The sequence below is a fragment of the Doryrhamphus excisus genome, linkage group LG6 (genome assembly GCF_037039965.1).
Source record: "Doryrhamphus excisus strain RoL-2023G ecotype Guam linkage group LG6, RoL_Dexc_Guam_v1.1, whole genome shotgun sequence".
NCBI lineage: Eukaryota > Metazoa > Chordata > Actinopteri > Syngnathiformes > Syngnathidae > Doryrhamphus > Doryrhamphus excisus.
The window spans coordinates 21663369-21686274 of record NC_136362.1 but is presented as its reverse complement, the minus strand read 5'-3'; the positions used below and the strand labels follow the sequence as shown (position 1 = coordinate 21686274).

General features: G+C 40.9%; 1 protein-coding gene across 1 annotated transcript; it reads left to right on the top strand.

The window, feature by feature from the left end:
- Window positions 1-55: 55 nt before the first annotated feature.
- Window positions 56-22132, top strand: ccdc18 (coiled-coil domain containing 18). The gene is given in 26 exon segments (XM_078791651.1): window positions 56-572; window positions 780-947; window positions 1292-1398; window positions 2130-2258; window positions 2341-2437; window positions 3290-3411; window positions 3498-3786; window positions 3906-3993; window positions 5811-6019; window positions 6094-6204; window positions 6336-6467; window positions 8689-8823; window positions 8905-8982; window positions 11594-11710; window positions 11788-11955; window positions 13307-13449; window positions 13974-14137; window positions 14229-14442; window positions 15427-15526; window positions 15590-15721; window positions 16857-16946; window positions 17042-17179; window positions 18393-18738; window positions 18741-18757; window positions 18825-19400; window positions 19956-22132. Coding segments are annotated over 25 exon segments (3864 nt in total). The 5' UTR covers window positions 56-572; window positions 780-806; the 3' UTR covers window positions 19977-22132.
- Window positions 22133-22906: the final 774 nt, after the last annotated feature.

The following is a 22906-nucleotide window of genomic DNA, read 5'->3' as shown; positions in this document are numbered from 1 at the left end:
AGCACGCGCCAATGTTCGCGGGTTGCGTTATTGACAGTCGTTTCTACCAATAATTATGTAGGCTGTTCTCTTCTAACCAATCAGCAGCCGGTAGATATAATATGGGCGGAGACGACTACTTTTAAGTTATTTTGGCTAACGCTAAATGATATCGAGCGAACTGATAGTGTTTAGTCGCATTTAATGTGTATTTTCACAGGACAAACTAACACAAATCTAGTATCTACAACTTATCAACATGGTCCGGTTGTTTTTTTTGGTATGTTTTAGCTTTAGCTAACTTTCCCGGCTAGCCACCTGTTGATTAGCGACCATCTTTGTTTACATATAGCATGCTATCATGCTACCTACTCGTTGACAGTCATGTATCATTTATTCTTACAGTGTTTAACAAATACCGCTATGGGTACATTTTTTCTCTACTCAACAAAGGACGAACGGATTGCTTACCACAACTGGCTCGTTGTTGATTCCTTGGCTGGGTTGCATGTTCCAGTTGGATGTGCAGCAATAATGATTTAACAAGCTGGAGACTTTGATGAGTTCGCTTTGACGTGAGAGACAACAACGGGGTGAGTTAGTGTTTTATGCCAATAAAACACTAATGTTTTATCAATGAACGGCACGATTTTCGTATATTAAGTAGCTAATAGTTTTGGGCTTCTGGGTCACCATGCACGCTTGTAGTTAAAATGACTGGGTCACCTAAAAAACAGCACCACCTTCCTCAAACCGCAGACAAACTTCTCAGATCCACATGTGTGTCCGTCTTTCTTCAGACTGCTGTAGTTCATGCTAGCTATGACATGGAGTCTGTTTCTGCAAGGAGAAAGATGAGGAAGATGGGCTCTGTACGGCAAGAAAATGCTAGTCTGACCATGCAGGATATTCAGCTCATCAGTGACCTTGACGCTACGCCCTATGAACTCCTATCCTCCAACTCTCAGGTACACACCCATCCCCAGATGTACTGTATATTGAGTGCAAAGTTATCTCTTAGGATGAATACGTTGTACTGCTGATGACGCTCTAAGTTCAGTGGCCACTTCCCTCTGAGAACATCCTGTTGAAAGCCTGGCAGCAATTGTGAAGTGTTGTCTTGGTCTCATGATGTCAGAATGGGAATGGCATGATGAAGGGTACTCATTCATGGATTGCACACCATTGTAAATGTTGCCTTCAGGTCCCTGATAAAGAACAGCAAGTTGTTCAAAATGTGCTGAAACACTGAACAGTGTGGACTTGAGCACCAAAAAGACTGAGGAGTATAATAATGCGTCGTCTTCTGCAGGCCTGCCTGCGATGCTCCAGGGTGGGGCCTGCTCACAAGGAGGCAGTCTTGAATGAGCAGATTTGTCATCTTCAAGCAGAAGTGGAGACCAAAGCCAAAGAACTCAAGTAATTTCATGACCTCTTTACATAAACTGTAGTATACTATAGTTGTTTACATCAGTGATTCTCAGCTGGTGGGCTGTGAGCCAGAAGTGGGCCACAAACTTCTTTTCAATGTGTTGCAAGTCTTTAGTTTATTCTGTAGGGTATTTGTGCAATAGTTGCCTCTTAATAGTCCTAAAGGTGGTAACGGCGCTCTTGCTAAATGTAACTCCCAGTGTGAACCAAACCAACACAAGTCAACACAAATGGAACACTGAAAACCACTGCACCACACGGGACTGTGCGGGTATCAAAATAACGCTTACACAGAAAACCAGACCCATATGAACACACCTCAAGGCATGCTGGGTAACCTTGTGGTAGCGACTCTTCTCTGTGTGCTCCACATGAAGGAATTTTAGTTGAAAAATGTAATAAATTTAGGTTGCCACTTGTAATTTCGGGGTAATGGCGGGTACCAAAAATATTTTAAAATTACTATATCATTGCGAGATCACAATTTTCTTCTCTTAATATTTTGACTTTATATTATATTGACTTTTTATTCCTGTAAATTCTTCAAATTCTTTATGAATTCTATTTTTCAAATGTGCTTTGGGGTGCAAATAGCCCCACTTTGGACACCCCTGACTTTATATCATATAGTTTAGAAACCTTCAGCCTTACTCCTGTCATATATTTGAAACGTTAAACATCAATGCCCTGAAATGTTTTTTTCCCCTTGTGCCTCTCAGGGCAGCAGAGCTGAGGGCAGAGCGTTGCCAGGAGGAAGCGGCTCACAGTGACATCATGGTTGTCAATCTGACTGAGAAACTGGGCAGTGTCAGAGAGGAACTGGCCAACAAGACTGCACTGAGCAAAAGGTAAGCATCCTTACCAGTGCATTCATATCTAATTTACAATACAATCAATAATGTATTTATAGTTTTTTATAATACTTAACAGGGCAGAACAACAAAGAAACCAAGCACTTGAAAACGCAGAGAAACTCAAAGAAGCTTTCAACGAGTATAAGGCCACCATTGCCATTACATTTCAAAAGGTAATATGAAATCAGATGAAAAACTCATATCATGTCGACCACGCATATCATACAGTGGTGTGACAAAGTGTTTGCCCCGTCCTGATTTCTTATTTTTGTTGCATGTTTGTCACACTTCAATGTTTCAGATCATCAAACTAATTTAAATGTTAGTCAATGACAACGCAACTGAACATAAAATGCAGTTTTTAAGTAAAACCTTTTATTGGGAGGAAAAAAGATTGAGGGGAGAAAGAAAGCCTGGAGTTCTCTCTCAGATGACTCCTGGGGTGTGGGTCCCATTACATCTGGAGTAAAAGTAACGCCACATTTCAGAAGAGAACATCATACCAACAGTAAAATATGGTGGTGGTAGTGTGATGGTCTGGGGCTGTTTTGCTGCTTCAGGACCTGGAAGACTTGCTGTGATAAATGGAACCATGAATTTTGCTGTCTACCAAAAAATCCTGAAGGAAATTGTGTGGCCATCTGTTGGTGACCTCAAGCTGAAACCAACTTGGGTTCTGCAGCCGGACAGTGATCCAAAACACACCAGCAAGTCCACCCCTGAATGGCTGAAGAAAAACCAAATGAAGACTTTGGAGTGGCCGAGTCAAAATCCTGACCTGAATCCTATTGAGATGCTGTGGTTGAATAGAAATATTCTGATGCAAACCTAAAAATCAAAAATCTTTATAAACTCCACAGACAGTGATTTTAATAACACTGCAACATACAAGTGTACAGATAAGTTCATCTGTGTTAATAATAAGGCTTCCAATATGAACAAATGTGTACTCACTCAGACTACAGGCAGCTGACTTTGCGGTGTACAATAGTAGGTATCCTTATGTGTTAACTTGCTTTTTAAAGGTGATGGAGAATGAAAACAAATTAAAAACAAGTCTCACTGAGTGTGATGGAGAAAAAGAAGAGCTTGAAATAAAGTGCGCTGTGCTGGAGAGAGAGAAAGCAGGGCACTGTGAAACCATCAGGTTTGTAAAAATCTCTAGCTTTGTTTGAGTGTTTTAATCCTTGCTTGCTAGCTCATCATCCCATTACCTCCCCATGGGTCTTACAGCCAGCTGAAGGAGGAGGTGAGGCAGACAAAGACATTGGCTGCCGAGCATTCGGCGCTCCAAGCCCAGCTGGAGGATGCCGGGCGACGGAGCTCAGACCTACGGAGACAGCTGATAGAGCGCAGCGCCGAGTGCAAGGAGCTGGTTTCTCTGCGCAAGGAACTGGAAGACTTGCGGACGCTGACAAAGAACCAGGAGCAGTGTTTGGCCCTCAGCCACAAAGCAGCTCAACAAAGCCAAGCCGAGACGGTCAGCCTGGAGGCGATAATATCCCTTCTGCATCTACAAGAGGTAGCTGGGGGTCACCTCGCATGACCTTCCTTTTCCTTTCCAGGGTTTCATAACTTGTTTGCAGAATTTTCACATTTGTCTCTGTGAAGCACAAGATAATGTTTATTATGTCATTTTAGGATGGTGTGGGGCCACTGTGTGTCAGGCCGTGCATGCTGCCCCCGGTGGACTATCCAAGAAGCACAGACATGCTGAAGCTTAAACCAGGTACGGGTGACCCTGGGAACTTGTTTGAATTTGCAGATTTAATTACAAAAATAAGTAAAGGCTAGTGTATTAACATTAAAGCTTAATTGATTATCCAATTAATCAGCAGGTATTTTGGTATTCGATTTATCATTTTTGCAAAAATCCTCTTGTTTCAGCCTCTTATATTTGAATAGTTTTAATTTCCCAATAATTTACCCAATATATTTGTGTTTTCTGATATGTTGCGGATCAAACCACTCACTCTTTGTGTTTGGTTGGTATTGATTTGGTTAACCTAGGGCAGGGGTCGGGAACCTTTTTGTCGAAGAGAGCCATGAAGGCCAGATATTTTAAAATGTGTATCTGTGAGAGCCATATACATTTTTTTAAACATTGAATGCAATAAAATGTGTGCATTTTTATGTAAGACCAACAGTTTTAGATAATGGGCTCTAATTACGTAGACCAGGCACACTACCCCACGCCAATGGGGTGTGGCCAGCACACTTTCGTGAGCAGCGCAGTGTCTAATAATAAATCAAATACTTGTTGCCATTAATACAACTTCTGCTGCTGCATAGTTTTGCACCATACTCAGTATATTTCATTCTTTTGGCCATCTTTGCCAGAAGGCTTGGTTCTGCAGCTTTAGCTAGGTGACTATTTGACTAAAGGAGAAACGTTTATATTTACATGTTGACATCTCAATGACCGAGGTAGACTACCGCATTACCCAGTAATAATCGAGTTTTGGTGTTTGACCTGGAAAATATCAGGAAAGATGGATATGGTTGGCCGTATTGCAGTAGAAAATAGATGGACGAATTAAAATGCATAAAAAAGTTGTTGATTTCTGTGATGTTTACTTTAAAATGTTAGCAAAAATAAATTTTTATTGTGGTAAGAAATGCTTGAGAGCCAGATACAGTCATCAAAAGAGCCCTACCTGGCTCCCGAGCCATAGGTTCCCTACCTCTGACCTAGGGCCTAACTGATAACTCAAATAACTGAAACAACAAGCTTCAGATTAATTGACAGAAAGAAATAAGAAAAGAATCATCAGTCGCAGCTCTAATTAATAGTACAACTATACCATAATATTCTCACTAGTTATGGCGTTTGCCAGTTTTGTCATTGTTATGGAAAAAACATAGTGGAAGAACGTGGCGTGTAAAAGGTTACATTCATTTGTTCATTTTCTATCACTTATCCACTCGGCGGCCGAGCAGCCCAATAAGGTTACATATTATAGGGATATTTTAACACATGCACATGTGAATGTTCTACATTGTTGAAGGCGTTATATTTGTAATGATATTGTTGTTATGTTTTTATGTATTTTTTACATTGTGGTATAGGTCACAAAAGCAAAAAAAAATTGTGTCAATGTGAAAGTTATGCTTGAAATGTGTTTTTTCCACACAAAGTTGTTTTTTAGTCTGAAACAAATATTTTCCTGAAACTTGCCAATGTTCTACTGCTGATTACTAAAGACTGGAAAAACGTACAGGATTCTGATCTTTCTTTTATATAGCCATAGAACACAATAGTGTCGAAACTGTCTGTCTAAAATGGCCGGTAGCGAAGGGGTTGTCTTGTGATACATACGTAGCTGGGACTGAATGTTTTAAGTGTGTCTTTGGAATTTTGTTTTTATTATTTCTATGTAATATTTAATCATAAATAATAATAAACGGTATGGCAGACTAAATATGACCCCACGGCTTTGAGTTTGACACTTGTGCCTTACATTCACCATCACAGTAACACAGTGAAGCTTTTTAAAATCATAAACCCCAACCATTTTAGTCATTTGATTTTATTTGTCTTATCAGGTGAAGGTTACAGGCAGCTACTTCAGGTCCTACAGGTGAAGGAGGTTGAGCGCGCTAAACAAAGCAGCCTGGTGGAGCGACTTAAAGAGCGTGTGAGCCGCGCTCAGGAGGAGATTTCCTCCCTGCAGGCTCAAAGAGCTTCCCACTCCCAGAACCTTCAGGCGGAGATGATGGACAAAGCCAACCAAGCCTTGGCCACAGAAAAAGAAGTAACATCACTTGTCTTTTGTTGGGTGGGCAGAAAGTGTGACAATTTAACACGTTGTTCTTTGTGTCAACTCAGTTAAAGAGAAAGGGTGCCCGAATTGCTGCGCTGGAGAATCAGTTGCAGGAAAAAACGTCATCATACAGTCAGGCTGCACTGAAGAATACTGACCTGGAGAAGCAGCTACAGGTACCAAAGACATTCACTTATATATTCAGAAGGTGCCTCGTTGGTTGTCTAACAAGTAAATTCTTGCTTCATGATAGCGTTAGCACGTTTTTGTCTACTTTGTATGCACATTTTTCTTATATTTGATACAGGAGAAGACGAGCACTCTTCAGCATTACCAGTCACTGATGAGCAAAAAGCAACGGGAGTACCAGCAATCTTTGGAGAAGGCTAAACAATCACACACTCAACAATGCACGGAGCAGCAGCACAGAATAGACATGGTAATTGTTGTTTCAATTGTTTAATTTAGTTGGTAATGTGGTAATTTTGAAGCAATGGGGGCACTGAGACACTCCGGATTCAGGGGCAGTAATTTCATGACAATGAGGATAAAATGTTGAGAGAATAAAGTCATAATATTAAGAGGAAAAATACCATAAGGTGAAATATTAATATAAAAATATAACATATACAGTGAAGAAAATAAGTATTTGAACACCCTGCTATTTTGCTATTTCTCCCACTTAGAAATCATGGAGGGGTCTGAAATTTTCATCGTAGGTGCATGTCCACTGTGAGAGAGATAAACTAAAAAGAAAAATCCAGAAATCACAATGCATGATTTTTTAACAATTTATTTGTGTGATACAGCTGCAAATAAGTATTTGAACACCTGTGTATCATCTAGAATTCTGACCCTGAAAGACCTGTTAGTCTGCCCATTAGAAGTCCACCTGCACTCCATGTATCATCCTGAATCAGATGCACCTGTTTGAGGTCGTTAGCTGCATAAAGACACCTGTCCACCCCATACAATCAGTAAGACTTTAACTTGTAACATGGCGAAGACCAAAGAGCTGTCCAAAGACACCAGAGACAAAATTGTACACCTCCACAAGGCTGGAAAGGGCTACGGAGCAATTACCAAGCAGCTTGGTGAAAAAAGGTCCACTGTTGGAGCTATCATTAGAAAATGGAAGAAGCTAAACATGACGGTCAATCTCAATCGGAGTGGAGCCCCATGCAAGATATCACCTCGTGGGGTCTCAATGATTCTAAGAAAGGTGAGGAATCAGCCCAGAACTACACGACAGGACTTGGTCAATGACCTGAAAAGAGCTGGGACCACCGTTTCCAAGGTTACTGTAGGTAATACACCAAGACGTCATGATGTGAAATCATGCATGGCACGAAAGGTTCCCCTGCTTAAACCAGCACATGTCAAGGCCCGTCTTAAGTTTGCATATGACCATTTGGATGATACAGAGGAGTCATGGGAGAAAGTTTTATGGTCAGATGAGACCAAAATAGAACTTTTTGGTCATAATTCCAATAAGCGTGTTTGGAGGAAGAAGAATGAAGAGTACAATCCGAAGAACACCATCCCTACTGTGAAGCATGGGGGTGGTAGCATCATGCTTTGGGGGTGTTTTTCTGCACATGGGACAGGACGAGTGCACTGCATTAAAGAGAGGATGACTGGGGCCGTGTATTGTGAGATTTTGGGGAACAACCTCCTTCCCTGTGTCAGAGCATTGAAGATGGGTCGTGGCTGGGTCTTCCAACACGACAACGACCCGAAGCACACAGCCAGGAAAACCAAGGAGTGGCTCCGTAAGAAGCATATCAAGGTTCTAGCATGGCCCAGCCAGTCTCCAGACCTGAACCCAATCGAAAATCTTTGGAGGGAGCTCAAACTCCGTGTTTCTCAGCGACAGCCCAGAAACCTGACTGATCTAGAGAAGATCTGTGTGGAGGAGTGGGCCAAGATCCCTCCTGCAGTGTGTGCAAACCTGGTGAAAAACTACAGGAAACGTTTGACCTCTGTAATAGCAAACAAAGGCTACTGTACCAAATATTAACATTCATTTTCTCAGGTGTTCAAATACTTATTAGCAGCAGTATCACACAAATAAATTGTTAAAAAATCATGCATTGTGATTTCTGGATTTTTCTTTTTAGTTTATCTCTCTCACAGTGGACATGCACCTACGATGAAAATTTCAGACCCCTCCATGATTTCTAAGTGGGAGAAATAGCAAAATAGCAGGGTGTTCAAATACTTATTTTCTTCACTGTACATAATATAAAATATAGATTTAAAAAAGTCTTATTATGAGAAGCAAACCAAACAACATTTAGGAAATATAGCTTGGGTAACATTTCTAATATTGAAAAAAATATTAATATTATTTATGAATATGAAAAGAACACAATTACAAGAAAAAAACACAAGAAGAATATTGAAATATTTGTAAAAACATTTTAAACTTAAGGAAAAACAAGCAAAAAAGCATCTTTTTTTTAATATGATAGTATTTATATATATAGTAATATAGTATTTATATATTCAGATTGGTTGGTTTAGAATGTGTAAATGTGGCAGTTGGACCCTTTTGATTTTTTTAGTGGGAAAAGTTTGGACACCCCTGGACTATCCCTTCTTAAAGAATATGCAGCAAAAGACAATAATGTAAAGTAATTGTTTTCTCGTGATTGCAGTTGCAGTTGTCTGTGGACCAGGCTCATTCCCGGGTATTGAACATGGAGCAAGAACTGCGTTCTCTTCAGAGAGAGCGAGATGAGGCACAAGCTACTGCTTTTCAGCTTCAGACCTCTATAGAGAAGCTGACACAAGTAAGGACAAGTACCTCTTAAGCAAACGTGTATTTATGTAAGTGCATTGGTGAACGGTGCATGTGTTTTATTTGGCTCCAGGAAAAGCACATTGGAGTGAGGCACAATGAAGAGTTGCTCCAGAGTTTGAAAGAACAGACGGCCAACTCTGCTACCAAGGTCAGTATCGCAATAAAACTGCAGCAATAATAAACTTTCAAATATTGCCAAAACACGGTGAACAACTTCACATTTTCTTCAACTTTATTTCCTGAACCTTGGTTAGAGGCTGGACAGTGGGTGAGTGGATGTTGGCCACACAGTCAGGAGATTGGGGACCTGGGTTCGAATCTCCGCTTGGGCATCTCTGTGTGGAGTTTGCATGTTCTCCCTGTGTGTGTGTGTGGGGGGTTTCTATGGGTACTCCATAGGTATGAATGTGAGTGTGAATGTGCGCTGCAATTGGCTGGCGACCAGTCCAGGGTATACCCTGCCTGGGAAGTTAGATGGGATAGGCTCCAGCATAGCCCCATAACCCTAGTGAGGATAAGCGGTATAGAAAATGGATGGATGGATCGTTTGTGAGCATCAATACTCCGTTCCAAAAAGTCTGACTCAAACCAAAATTTTAACCAAAGCAAGTTTTCCAGTAGAAAATAATGTAAAACTAGTGATGGCGAGATGAAGCCCCAATGAGGCTTTGAACCATTTCAGTCAACTGGTTGGAGAATGGATTCATTTCTTGAAGCTTCATGTGCACACGAAACCACCTGCTGGCCTTGGATACAATTACAATGTGATGCATTGAATGCTGATCTGTTTTGGCTCTTGGAAATGATTATGTACTACAAAAAAAATAATAACCAAATGATTAATCTACAAAGTGCAACATAAAATATACAGTATATATAAAATACTGAATGTTTTCTTGTCCATAAATGCCATGTATCATGTGATATGGCTAGCTTCATCATGGTTTTATGTCACCTAACTGCCTTGGGCTCAGGGAAAGTGCTTGTATAACTAGGAAGATGTATGCTTGTGTAACTTGGACAGAATATGGGGGATTTAATAGATTTTATTTTTTTTTACTTTACTTTTTTTTTTTAAACAAAATGTCAACATTAATACAAACAAACTAAAAAAAGGGGGGGGTACTGGACATACACAGTTTACAAGTTAGGATTTCACATTCTTTGTCATGGTGTAATTTGAGTCATTTCCTTGGTTTCTGTCCGTGAACAGTGTCCACCTCACCCATTTTTCTCCACATATGTCTTCTTCAGTCCTCAATCTATGTGTTAATACTTCCATATCGTGTATTGTATTCATCACACAAAGCCAGTCCTCCAGTACCGGGGGTCTTGGATGAAGCCATTTCATTTAATTCCAGGGTGTACCCTGCCTCTCGCCCACAGACTGCTGGGATAGGCTCCAAGCACCCCCATGACCCTCATGAGGATAAGCGGTAGAAAATGAATGAATGAATGAATGAATGAATTTTTTCTTAACAATTTTTGGTTTGAGGCGTTTCCTCTTTTTTGATCCAACTTCTCCACTATGCTTTAGGGCTGTGTATCTTTTGACCTCCATGTCAGCAAGGGCCTCATCCTCTGTAGTTTTTTGTGGCTGATAAAAACGAAACATTTGCACAATGAACATAAGTTGTGTTAGTAAAACTGTAATTTATTAATACTATAATGTAGTACTATTAACCTTACCATGGATGGGTGAAGGTCCAGTTTCATCTTTATGTTCATGAAAGGCACGTTAATGCCTGAACATGGATGCGGTGTTATTATTGTACCCCAACTCCTTGAAACACATAAGCACTTCACCTCTCAATGACAATGACAAATAGTGAAAATACAGGTTTGGAAATGCAAACATACCATCTTAGTGTTGGATTTGGCTTACTTATTCGGACTGATCAAGTCAAAATGTTCCCGCACAGGAGAAATTTTTCTCTTTTTAGCTGGCTCTATATCTTCTCTCTCAGAACTCCAAACTAACGTAACCGTAGTAACCAAACCATTGACAAACATTGACTCTCACCACAAAAGCCCACATTTTCATGTTTAAGCCTGACTGGTTTATATCGTTGAGTGACAGGTGAACATCTCGGCAAATTCTGAACCTTTTCCCTAATCCATCACGTGGTACAGCCGGGCAGCGAGGCTTCGGACGTCATCAATTCCAGCCCCTCACTCCAATGAATCAAGCCTCAGTACACGGTTTGCGGAAGTGCCCACTCGATTACTCGGCATCTCTTGTAACATCACTATGTAAAACCAATGAATCCCTTCCAGATAACACAAAACACATTTAATAGACGATCATTATTGTTGAACATGCAGAAAACCATTCAAACTCACATGGCACAAACAAAATCCATGCAGAGAGGGCTGTTAATGACTTTCTAGCATGCTGCATTTCTAGCAGCTCACATGATTACTTTGTTATTCTTCAGGATGATACTTATCGTTGATGAGGGCTTCGATTGCATCCTGGCAAGATCGGCAACACAGACGTGGTCTTCGAAGTTTGCAATGACTTATTTGTGAATTCATTCGTAGTTTGTAGAATGTTGCTGTCATAGCGGCTTATTTAGAGTTTGTCGCACTCAAAAAAAGGAGACAAGCACAAATACAGTTTATTACGTGTGCCTTAATGCAAGCTAACCCAGATACCACTGTACATAAAATGGATGTCATTCCTAAATGGGAAAGGCCATATTTTTGTCAAAATTGAGAAATTGACAGTTTTAACTCACTTTTTTTGCCTTTTTCAGGTGTGTGAGCTCCAGTCGTCCCTATCAGCCTGCAGAGAAGAGCTGATGTCGCATCTGCAGCAGATGGAGGAGACAAAGAAGAGCTATGAGGATGATCTGCAGAGATCCAAAGACAAAGTAGGCAGTGTTGATGTTTACTGACACCGCGATCCTCTGCTTTACTTATTTACTCATTGCCTCCCATCCCCCTCCAGGTGTGTTCACTGCAGGAAAAACTCAATGGAGTCACACGGGTGGCCGACAGCTCCAGTGATCAAAACCTGCAGCTTCAACTTTCTCTGCAGCAGCTGCAGACGATGCTGACCGAGAGCACGGCCCGTATCGCTGAACTGGAGGACAGCCAGAGTCAGCTGCAACAACAGGTAAATGCAATGTTTCTATTTTATGGACTGTTTTACTGCTAATTATCTTGTTTGCTCAATTGTCCAACTCAATCCAAATGAAGTAAACAAAGGGGGAAATGGGAGTGGAGCTTTGTCCAGCTGAGGCCTGCAGACAGCCGCAACAAATGCAGCCATATTTTGGCGTGAGTTGTGGGTGTGGCTGTGAAGGTGTGGGATGAGAGAAGGGATGCGTGTGCGTACGTGCATGTGCATGTGAGTGTCCTTGGTTGCATGTGTGTGTAGGCCTGAAGAAGTTCACCCAATCTTGGAGCCTCAAGTCCACTTTATATCATGTAAATTGTCACTGGTTTTCTGCAAAAAATTTTGGAGATAAAAAGCACAAATGCCCCCCCCCCAAAAAAAACCAAAACAGTTTTGCCCAGTTATTTGAGGTCTCACTAGCAAACTGACACGATGGCGATTGCTGGCAGGGGAAAAGCAGTTTGATCTTGTGATGGCAAAAATAGCTCAGCAGCATTTAGTTTGTGGTAAAACTTGATGTTCCTTTTTAAAGAAGACAATGAGGTGCATTCTGTGAGCTGAGCTAAACAGGGGACTTAGCACAAACATTCTGCTCTGGCTAACAAATCAAATTGATGTCAAGTACGGATTTTAATACAATATCTGAACAAGATCAGATTAATTTCATTGCTTTAACTTCACAACAACAGGAAAAGTCGACATTGTGGAGACTCACTCACTTTCTGGCTATGCGTTTGTTTCCCCAGGGCGACCTATTTTACACCATCCTCTTATGTGAGCAGTGCTGCAAGTCTTGTACAAAATTGAACGCATACCAAAACAATAACCACATGATGTTATCACACAGACAAGTTCAGATGGGATTTGTTTGTTACTTCATGACCATCTTGTTAGCTTATTGATCACTCAGTGGTAGTAAACAGCAAAATAAAGTGTTTCTTAATGATGCTTAAAATGTTATTTCAATTGCATTTTGAGCTCATCGCATACAGAGCTCTTATCAAATGTACTAGTGCCACCTTGTGGCCATTTTTATGGCTTATACGCTGCTCTAAACATGACATCCGTAAGTGTGCAGTTGCGTCATCATCTCTTTTTGCTCAAAGATATAGAAATACGTCTTTGGCATCGGATGTTCAGGATTTTACAAAGGTATACATACATCATTGGTATCGAAAGAGTTAATTGCCACAGTTTGCTTGCAACTGGAAGCTAACAAGCTAAAATATTTGATGAGAGCGATGAGAGCTGTCATTGCTCACATCGTTGACGTCACATCATGTACTCTGTAAAAGCGAGGGTGACCATTTTATTTTGTCAATATTAATAATTTCTGAATATACTCTAGGTGTCCACTTTGGAGCAGCAGCTGGCGCGAGCTCGGGTGTCTCTACAAGATGAGGTGAGGAACAGACATGAAGACACCGAGGAGAGAGATAAGTACTTGGATGACATCAAGCAGAAGAACATTCAACTGTCTGAGACTCTCAGGTAAGTCCCATCCCACACATCCACCTTAAAATGAAATCATCTCTGCAAGTTGTTTTCTACTTCTCCATCATACAATGCGGTTATTTAATAGCATTTATGTAAGACGTTTTGGTATGACAGACACTGTTCTTGTTAAGTTTGATTTTCAGCAAAGATAATCAAACACTTTCACTAGGTCTTATGATTACACCACACTGTAGGCGTGACACGCCTGTCTTAGTCCGCCCCCCTTAGCCATCAGCAAGTACATATAAATGAGCATACAGCTGTGTTGGAGCTATTTCCTTCTGCTGGATGGGGCTAGTTAAACAAAACCTAAGAAGAAAAGACATTAGTGGGTTTTTTATATACTCCAAAGGGCATTTTTGTTGAGTCTTACTATTTCAGAAGCTTCTCTTTTTCTCTGTAAGTCAACAATGGGAGCTGTGCTCATGTTAAGGTGAGGAAAATATTACCATGTGTTAAATATATTGTGTAGAATCTGTGGTTTTTATAAGAATCACATTTTTCCTTCACATCTGCAGCCAGGTGAAATCAGACACGAGAAGCTTCCAAACGGAGCTCAGGTCTAAAGAGTCTGAGCTGCACCATCTGCAGAACGAAGTCGCCATCAAGACGTCTCAGATCAGCAACATGGGCAAGAGCCTGCAGCACACAAGGAGCCAGCTTGAAAACAAGAATGACTTGGGTAAGCAAAATAGTGACAGTTTGACACAGACAGTTGGGGCTGCTTCACACGTTTACTCTCAAATTTGGGTCCCTCTCTTTGTCCGCCCTAGTGGCTGACCTGGAGGAGAAACTCCATCGCTGCGAGGCCGACAAGCAGAACTGTGTCAAAAAGGTCCAGCTCCTTGAGGGCCAGCTGCAGACGGTGCACGGAGAGTTGGCCGAGACGCTAGCGCAGCTGCATTTGCTCAAAGATGTCCTGCAGAGAACACAAACTATGGCTGATGAGCGGCAAGTGGAAGTAGAAAAACTGAGCATACGTCTTAGGTGAGGCTACACCCCCTTGTGAGCTCTTCTTTTGGGTGGTGGATCATGACTTTATTTGTGCCTTCTGTCAAACAATGCCAACATTGTAATGCAATATGTTTTTACTTTAAACATAATGGCAATTGTAATATTAATGGTGTCATATGCATATCTGTATATTATGTAATCTTTACCATTTTGAAGTGAAAAGGTTCTTGTATTTCCTGATGATAACTGTCAATTTTCATCTTACACTCTGGTTGTGATGTCATTTGGACATGGATAAAGCGGTTGTGTAACATACTGCCTGCAGCCACAGTACACTAAGCACTTGAGGGAACAGACTGCACACTAACAGCATAAAGAGTCTACTGTGTGACTACAAGGCTTCAATTCTTTGGTCTTTACCCACTTGTGATGTTTGCTCAAGTGTTACTGTCCCCCAGTGCCATAGGAAATGATTATGCAATAATAATGAATCACATAATTAGGGATGTCTGATAATTATTGGTGTTGATAGATATTGGCCCAATATCAGCATAAAAAAGTGGTATCAGATTTTGAAAACTGATATTAAAGTCTGTATCCAACACATACCTGATATGTCATGTTACACATATCGATATCTGCTGATATCGGTATCAGAAATTGAGAGTTGGACAATATTGGCATACCGGTTTTGAACATAAAAGCCAATATTGGACATCTCTAATATTAATAAATTATAATTTATCAATTAATGTTCTTCCACTAGATGGCAGTAGGTGTGTTTAGCCACCATTCATAAAACAAAATAAGTAATAGTAGCTTGGTGGTTTTTCTAATGTAAAATATGTGTACTGGTTCAATAAATATTAGAATAATAAAATTATAAGCAAAGTCCCAATAGACAAAAATATGCTTGAAAACAACCTTGTTCCTTTTATTCTATCCACAAATTCACGCTATAATATTTCAAACAAACACATTTTGACTGTAGCTTCTATGAACTTTGTGTGTTCACAGTGAGACCCAGAGGGATTTGGAGGAAAGAACTCATGAGGTTTTAGACCTGGACACTGCACTGAAGGAAAGACAGGGGGAGCTCCAGCAAAGAGCAAATCTGGTACCACACTAACATATCTTTAGGTTTCATTTGTACACACTCAACTCTGCGTCTGCTCCTAAGCTGGCCCAGCTGGATGTGGTCATCCGGGAGCACAAGCAGGAGATGGAGAGGAAGGTGGAGTCTCTGCAACAGAGTGTGGAGGCCAAAGAGAAAGAACTTAGAGAAGCGCGACAAGAGCTCGTGGACAGAAAGGTCAGAAGTTGAATAAGAACACTTGAGAACAAGATGTCCCAAGATGTGTTTAAGACATTCAGTACTGTACATTGAAGAGTGAATCTTATTTTTAATAGTAACAGTGATTATAAGTACTAAGGCGTGTCAGAAATATTACAGAATCAGGCCTTCCGTTTGTATTTGAAAGCACCAATGGAAAATGACTCAACTAAATAAAAAAAACACGTGACCATAGTTTGTTCTAAAACAGAGAACATTGGACAGAATAAAGCTTTATTGCCATGTCTAAAAATGTCACCTGTGGCTCATGGCACAAACACAATTTGTGCCAATGTAACTCTAATGTAGTGACTTTTGATGCAATCAACTGATAAGAAACCACTGACCACTGTACTTGGTGGATGTCACCATTGTGTCATGTTGGCAGGATGCAACTACAATTGGCTGATGTGCTGCCATCTGCTGTCTAATCCTAGTAATAACACATACATTAGCAGTCAGAATTATCAGCATTGGGCTGCACAGTGGTCGAGTGCAGGCCACACAGCTAGGAGACCCGGGTTCAATATCCCAATCAGCCATGTTTGCACAAGTTTACATGTTCTTTCCGTGCATGCGTGGGTTTTCTCCGGGTACTCCGGTTTCCTCCCACATTCCAAAAACATGCTAGGTTAATTGGCCACTCCAAATTGTCCATAGGTATGAATGTGAGTGTGAATGGTTGTTTGCCTCTATGTGCCCTGTGATTGGCTGGCCACCAGTCCCGGGTGTACCCCGCCTCTCGCCCCAAGACAGCTGGGATAGGCTGCGCGACCCTTGTGAGGATAAGCGGTTTTGAAAACAGATGGATGAACAAGCATTGAGATTTTTTGTTAAGCAGCAGCCCTTGAATGCACCATAATTGCTGTGAAATGCAAGTAAACAGCTATAATAGAGGTGCCCAAAGTGTGGCCCAGGGGCCTTTTATGACCCACGGCTGTTGTTTATCAAAAGTATGATAAAGAAGAAAACTAAATCCAAAAATTATATTGCAAATGTTGACCTGAAATCAAACAGCATCGACATGAAGCCATCAGGAGGGTTTGGAGGGGTAGGAGCGACTCGCACTGAATGTCCTGTTTATCATTGATAAAATGCTTTTGTTTGTCAACAGAAACTTGAGACTTTACTACATGATTCTCAGTGTCAGCGTGACGCTCTCACCACAGAAGTGGACGCCTTCAAGCTGCAAGAAAAGGAGATGGTACAAACGACATAATCCGCTTATATAGCTTTGTAGCTGCCGTCTGGAGCATATACGTATGTTGGTGCCTCATGTGTGTGTGTGTACCTGTGTAGGATGTGAGGCTGCGTCATGCAGAGGAGGAGCTGGCTCTGAAGGAGGCGCGCTGGCAGCAGTCGGAGGCCAAGTTCCAGAACATGGTCACTTCTTTAGAGCAAGAGTTGGAACTGGAGCAGGACCAGCACAATAGAGAGGTACACTAATCCAATTTTTGTTATCTCCGCCAAGCACAATGCGTGTTAGAATGTTAACATAAGCATTGTTAGCATGCTAACATTAGCGTAGTAGTGTTTGTATTCATTTTCATAGGTAGACACTATTATGCTAGGTATTAGCATGGTAACGTTAGCATGTTAGCTTTGCTAACAGGCCAATAGTATGTTGGCATAGTAGCATTTTTAGCTGTTTTCATCAATCAAACACTTATTAAACACGTGGCACTATCATGCTAGGAGTTAGCATGTCAACATTAGCTAGTATCATTTTTTGAAACCATTTTCTTTATACTCTATTTTGTATTATACTAGGTGTTAACATGCTAACATGAGCATACAAGCATTTTTGTTTAGATTTTCATGGATATGAACTTAAGGAGATCATGCTGGGTGTTAGCATGCTAACGTTGCATGTTAGCATACTAACATTATTTTAAAGAATTGTTTTGTTTTAAACATTTTAAATAACATAACATCACATTTTTAGCATTTTTAGCATGGGAGGCACATGGACAGATACTTACCATTGCTAACGTTAGTGTGTTAGCACTGTTAGCATTCTTTAAATGGTTCAAACCCTTCCATGGTCTGTTTTCGTGGTCCAGGAATCTAAACGTGGATGAGATAAATGTAGGAATAATATTTACACCAATGATAATAAACACAATATGAACTGAACGCTTGACAGTATCTAAACTGTATGTTTGTATGGAAGTGAAATGTTTGAAGCTGGTTTGAACACTGTTAATGTGATGACGTTCCTGATTCATCCTGTTGCTATGCAATATGAACCAATCCTTGTTTATTTCTGTCTGCTTTCATTACCTCTAAATTTTATTCATGTTCTTTAATTTTTTTCATTTCGATTACCACTAACTTCCCCACACAGCCACAAACATGTCTTTTTCACAGACTTTGGCAACTATAAGTTGCTTTAAATTTAGATTTGATGGATCCACAAGGGAAATCACATGGTTGCAGAAGAAAAGGAATAGCATATATTAAAAAACAAAGAATATAAGATATTTTCAATTGATGAGTTAACATGTAAGTAAACTTGGACAAAAATACAGGTCAGGAAGTAAAATACAAATGCACAAATAACAATACAATTCATGTAATTGAATGTAATAAATTACATCAATTCAATTTAATTGTTAATTAATCAGCATTGCGTTTTTTTCCTTGTCAGCTGGAGTCCCTCCAGCGGAACCGAGGTCACCTCCTCAAGGTGTCCACCGCCATGCAATCCTCCCAGGAACAGCTCACCTCTAAACTCCAGCAGTGTCAAGCCCAGCTGGAGCAAACTAAGACTGAGCTGGACCGCACCGCGGCCCACGCCAGTCATCTGCAGAGCCAGTTAGAACAGAGCCAGCACCGTTTCCTTCAGACTGAGACCCAGCTGGAGGAAAGCAGGGTTTTGTACAAGCAGGTTAAAGCTCAGAACACTCAGCTTCAAGTCCAGCTGGAGCACCTCAGTGCTCAGTTTAATCAAGCCAGAGTCCAATGGGGTCAGCTTGAGTCCTCCATGGAGACCTCCAGTCCCTGCTCATTAAGGTAATGCTCTTTAACTCTCTAACTCATTTCCAGTGCTGGAATCTCATCGGTATTCTTCTCACTGCAGGATCCTGAGGTGATCCATCTCCAGGCTGGAGTCTCCAGTCAGGAGCGAGCAGCGGAATGTCAGAATCCAGCTGTGTACGACGGGACTAGTAAATTCATTCACTCCCCTCCTGCTCAGCACTCCTCCACTGTCCACTTACCCTCACATGCTCACAGGACTCCCCCCAAAACCGAAAACACAAGCTCACCCCCAGACGACGCCGGCCTTCAGCTGCTGCTGCAAAGCTGTAGCAATGACACGTCCTTGGATCTCCCACCTAGCCTGAAGGCCACACTGAGGGAGGCGCAGTCGTGGGGGGGGTCCTACTCAGACACAATAGACCACAGCTGGCACGGCCTCAGCAGCACCGAGCCCGCGTCAAGCTGCGAGCGCTCCTTCGACCCTCTCACCTACATGGTGGCTGACACGAGCACAGAGCACACCATGATACAGGAGGGAGGCCACGATGTCACTCCAGAGGTGGACGCCAGCTCTTTGACAGGAATGCTGAGGTTTGTCAAGCAGACGTTAGCCAATCAAGAAGATCCATCCTTGTGGAGTTCTGAGGCGTCCTCGCAGAGTGGATGCAGCCTCCAGGTAACACTCAATCTCAGGTAACGTTTACATTGAATTCACCGTTGGATTGTTCCCCGCTAAATTGTGTAGCCAATTGAATTTAGATTATAATTTCGGTTTATTTTGACGTACACGGTAGTTCAATTTGTGCAGCTGAAGGACGGAGAGGAAAGTGTGTGTGTGTGTATATATATATATATATATATATATATATATATATATATATATATATATATAGCAAGTTATAGCACACACGATTATACACGGTTTATCACACATTGATAAAAAAACAAACAAAAAAAACCACTGACCAAAGTGTTGAAAATGAGTACAGGAAAACAGAGCTAAGAATACGGGGCTCAAAAATAGATATACTAGATCAGAAAATCATGTAAGAACATAATAAAATGTGAAACGAGTAAAATAGCATCAACCTCTCATAGCAGTAAAAATGCAGCTTTTTTGGTGTAAAAGGGTCAGTATTTACATGATATGAAATTGGTGCGGTGTATGAGGCTCCCAGTCAAAGGCCTCCATTCACTCATGTGATGCATTTCTGTGCATTCTTGTCCTCAGAGCGACGCCAGGGAAGCATGACGTGCCGGGGAGACGTTCTCATTCCAACATTTCTTTCAGTCCCTTCAATATAAAGTTACTGAGAAGTGTTTTATTGTCCAGTTTAACAAGCACTATGTTACAGCCTGTGATCTGGAACGATATTTGAAATGGAACATGTGGTGTATCTTGTAAAATGTCTCTTATTTATACATATTTTTCCCTTTGAAATACTTGAAATAAATGCATATTGTTTACTAGTCAGAGAAATTCCATGTTGGCAATAATCCTCACTGAAGTTCCCGAGCTGCTGGGGTGACTGAGGGGATCCTGTTACCATAGCGACTGTGGTTTGCCCATCCAAGAAAGGAATGTTTGGCTCATGTCCTCAAAGAAGGTCACAGTGAAAGTTGATACTGACTCGAACTGCTTTGGATTTGGCATCCAGCTGTGGCTCGTCTAAGAAAAACACAAGTTAAACCACTTTTGCAATTTGTACATCCAACTTTTCTCTACACCCCCACCACCAATTTAACTTTCAATAAGTTGCCATGCATTTATTACTGCATGCGTTTTAGCGGGTGGCTCTGTTTGCACTGGCCGGGAGGTGGTGAGCATTGTTTGTAGATGTTTGATAAAGATGTCGCGTTGCCGTTGGAAACAAGGAGACAAGCGTCACTCTTCAGTGCTAGTTGTGCACATTTCAGTCTGAAGTAAAAAGAAAAAAAAAATCTATGTTAAGCAAAGCGCCTTTTAGAGGATGTGGTTGACTGTGGTTTGTTGCGTGCACTCTTGTTCCTTAATAGAACTTCCCATCTTCATAGTCGGCTTGCACACACAGTGGCGGGTTTCACTTAGTTTTAGTGAGTCAAACTGTTTCAATAACTTTTTTTTATTTTTTTACAAGCACACCATAACTAAAGTTCCATTATAATACAGTATTTTGTATGTTATTTAAAATGTGCATGTTTTTTGGTCAATGTTATTTATTTTAGTAAAGTATTTCAATGCATGTTTTAATTACAGAACCCGAGGTCCTTTTTAACTTTAGTTTTTTTTTGTTGTATGTTTTTTAATGATACATTTCATTTCATCCAATGGTGAAATGACAGTCTATTACTGTCATTGTCAAAAATATATATTTTTATTTTGCACAAACAATATGTATAGATACGAATACCCACAAAATAAACAATCGATAAAATAAGAGAGAAAATAAACAAAAAAATTTGTTTGTGACTAAAATCAAAACTGGCACACAACCATTCATAAATAAATTAATTGAAAAAAATGTATACACGTTATGTATATGAATTTGGATTATTTTGTTTGCCAAACAATAAGCACTGTGCTACAATTGATCGGAATCGATAATAAAGTAAATATATCTAGATCATATGTACAGCTGCATTTTGTACAAATACATAATATAGGAAAACCACCTCAGTTGTGTGTTGTATAAACAAAGCCATGTATAGTGTACCTATAGAAGAGACGTGTTTGTGTAATTACCTTGAACTAACATAGGTAAGAGGTTTTATTTGCAAATGGTCACCTTCTTCCACAACTGGATAAACTAGACAGACTAGTGTCACAGGTGGGATGGTGCTGGTGCATGCATGTTTGAAAAAGACAGTCGTCTGCTGGGATTATTTGTGCTGCACACACACACACACTACTCAACCAGCTGGCTTGTGTCACAGTGTTGATATAATTAAACGCGTGGCTTAACAACAGTCATTGCAGTCAGGCCCTGCTTTTTGCCGATAGCGTTTCTCCCTGCAGAAGGGGATGTTTTTAGGTGGAGGACTGGTTTCAACTGATTATCTGCCTTTGGTGCCATGACTACTTATTGACAGGCCCATTATTACATTCAGCGGGGCAAGCTGTCGCCGAGCAGCTGTGCAGTCCTTATCTCAGAACACACAGCCCGGAACTCCAATATTACTGTTGACATGCTCCAACTGTGTCTTTGCAAGTCAAACATGGAGGTTGGACATGTGACATCAACGTGAATGACACTAAGTCAGACTGTTATATTGAGTCATGAATAGAGATGTCCAATATCGGCTTTTTTGCCAAAAATCGATATACCGATATCATCCAGCTTTCAATTTGTGATACCGATATCAGCGGATACCGATGTGTTTAACATTACATATCTCCTGTGGTGGAATCACTATATGATTGGAAAAGAATCTGACACCGCTATCGACTGATATCACATTTTTATGCTGATATCGGTAACAACAATTATTGGACATCCCTAGTAATGGCCCTCCTGCAATTTCCAATAGATTGACAAGGTTCATCACTCATAATTGGCTCATTTTAAATAAAGAGCTGCCATTTTATGACGTGGACATGTGACTATACGTGTGTTTTTTTCTTTTCAATTCAGTGGGTGTGGCTTATACACCTGAATTTACAGCATGTTGGAACATGATTGGCATGATTGGAGTCAGCCCTTTTGTCAAGTCGGTGTCGTTGTCTCGGTGGGTGGAGGCGGGGCCTGTGGCATAAACACAGAGTGCAGAAGTAGTAGAAATGAAATCAGTATGCGTGTCATATACATGGTCGACGTATTTATGTAGAAAAACACGAGAAAAACATGCAACCTCCACACACACTTGACTGTGAGTCCGTGGTGACTTGTTAATATGAGAAACCCTCAAAAGGTCAGTTTGGCTTAAGTATGGTGACAAAGACAAACTTTGAAGAGAGACTTAAGGTGCAAGTATTCTCCTAATTCTATTCCTAATTCTATTTCTACCCAATCGCACGTGATTGTGGAGGCTCCACTACTGCTTCGTGCCCCTTAGCTTTTGTTTGGTTAGGCCTGACATGCTAGCAGCCTAATCCATTCTGACTCGTGGCATTGTTGCTGAGGATGTGCACCATCAGCTCTCTCTTGCCAGCCTCTGGCCCGGTGCGTGTCACTTCCTGTTCAACAATAACACAGGTCAGACGAC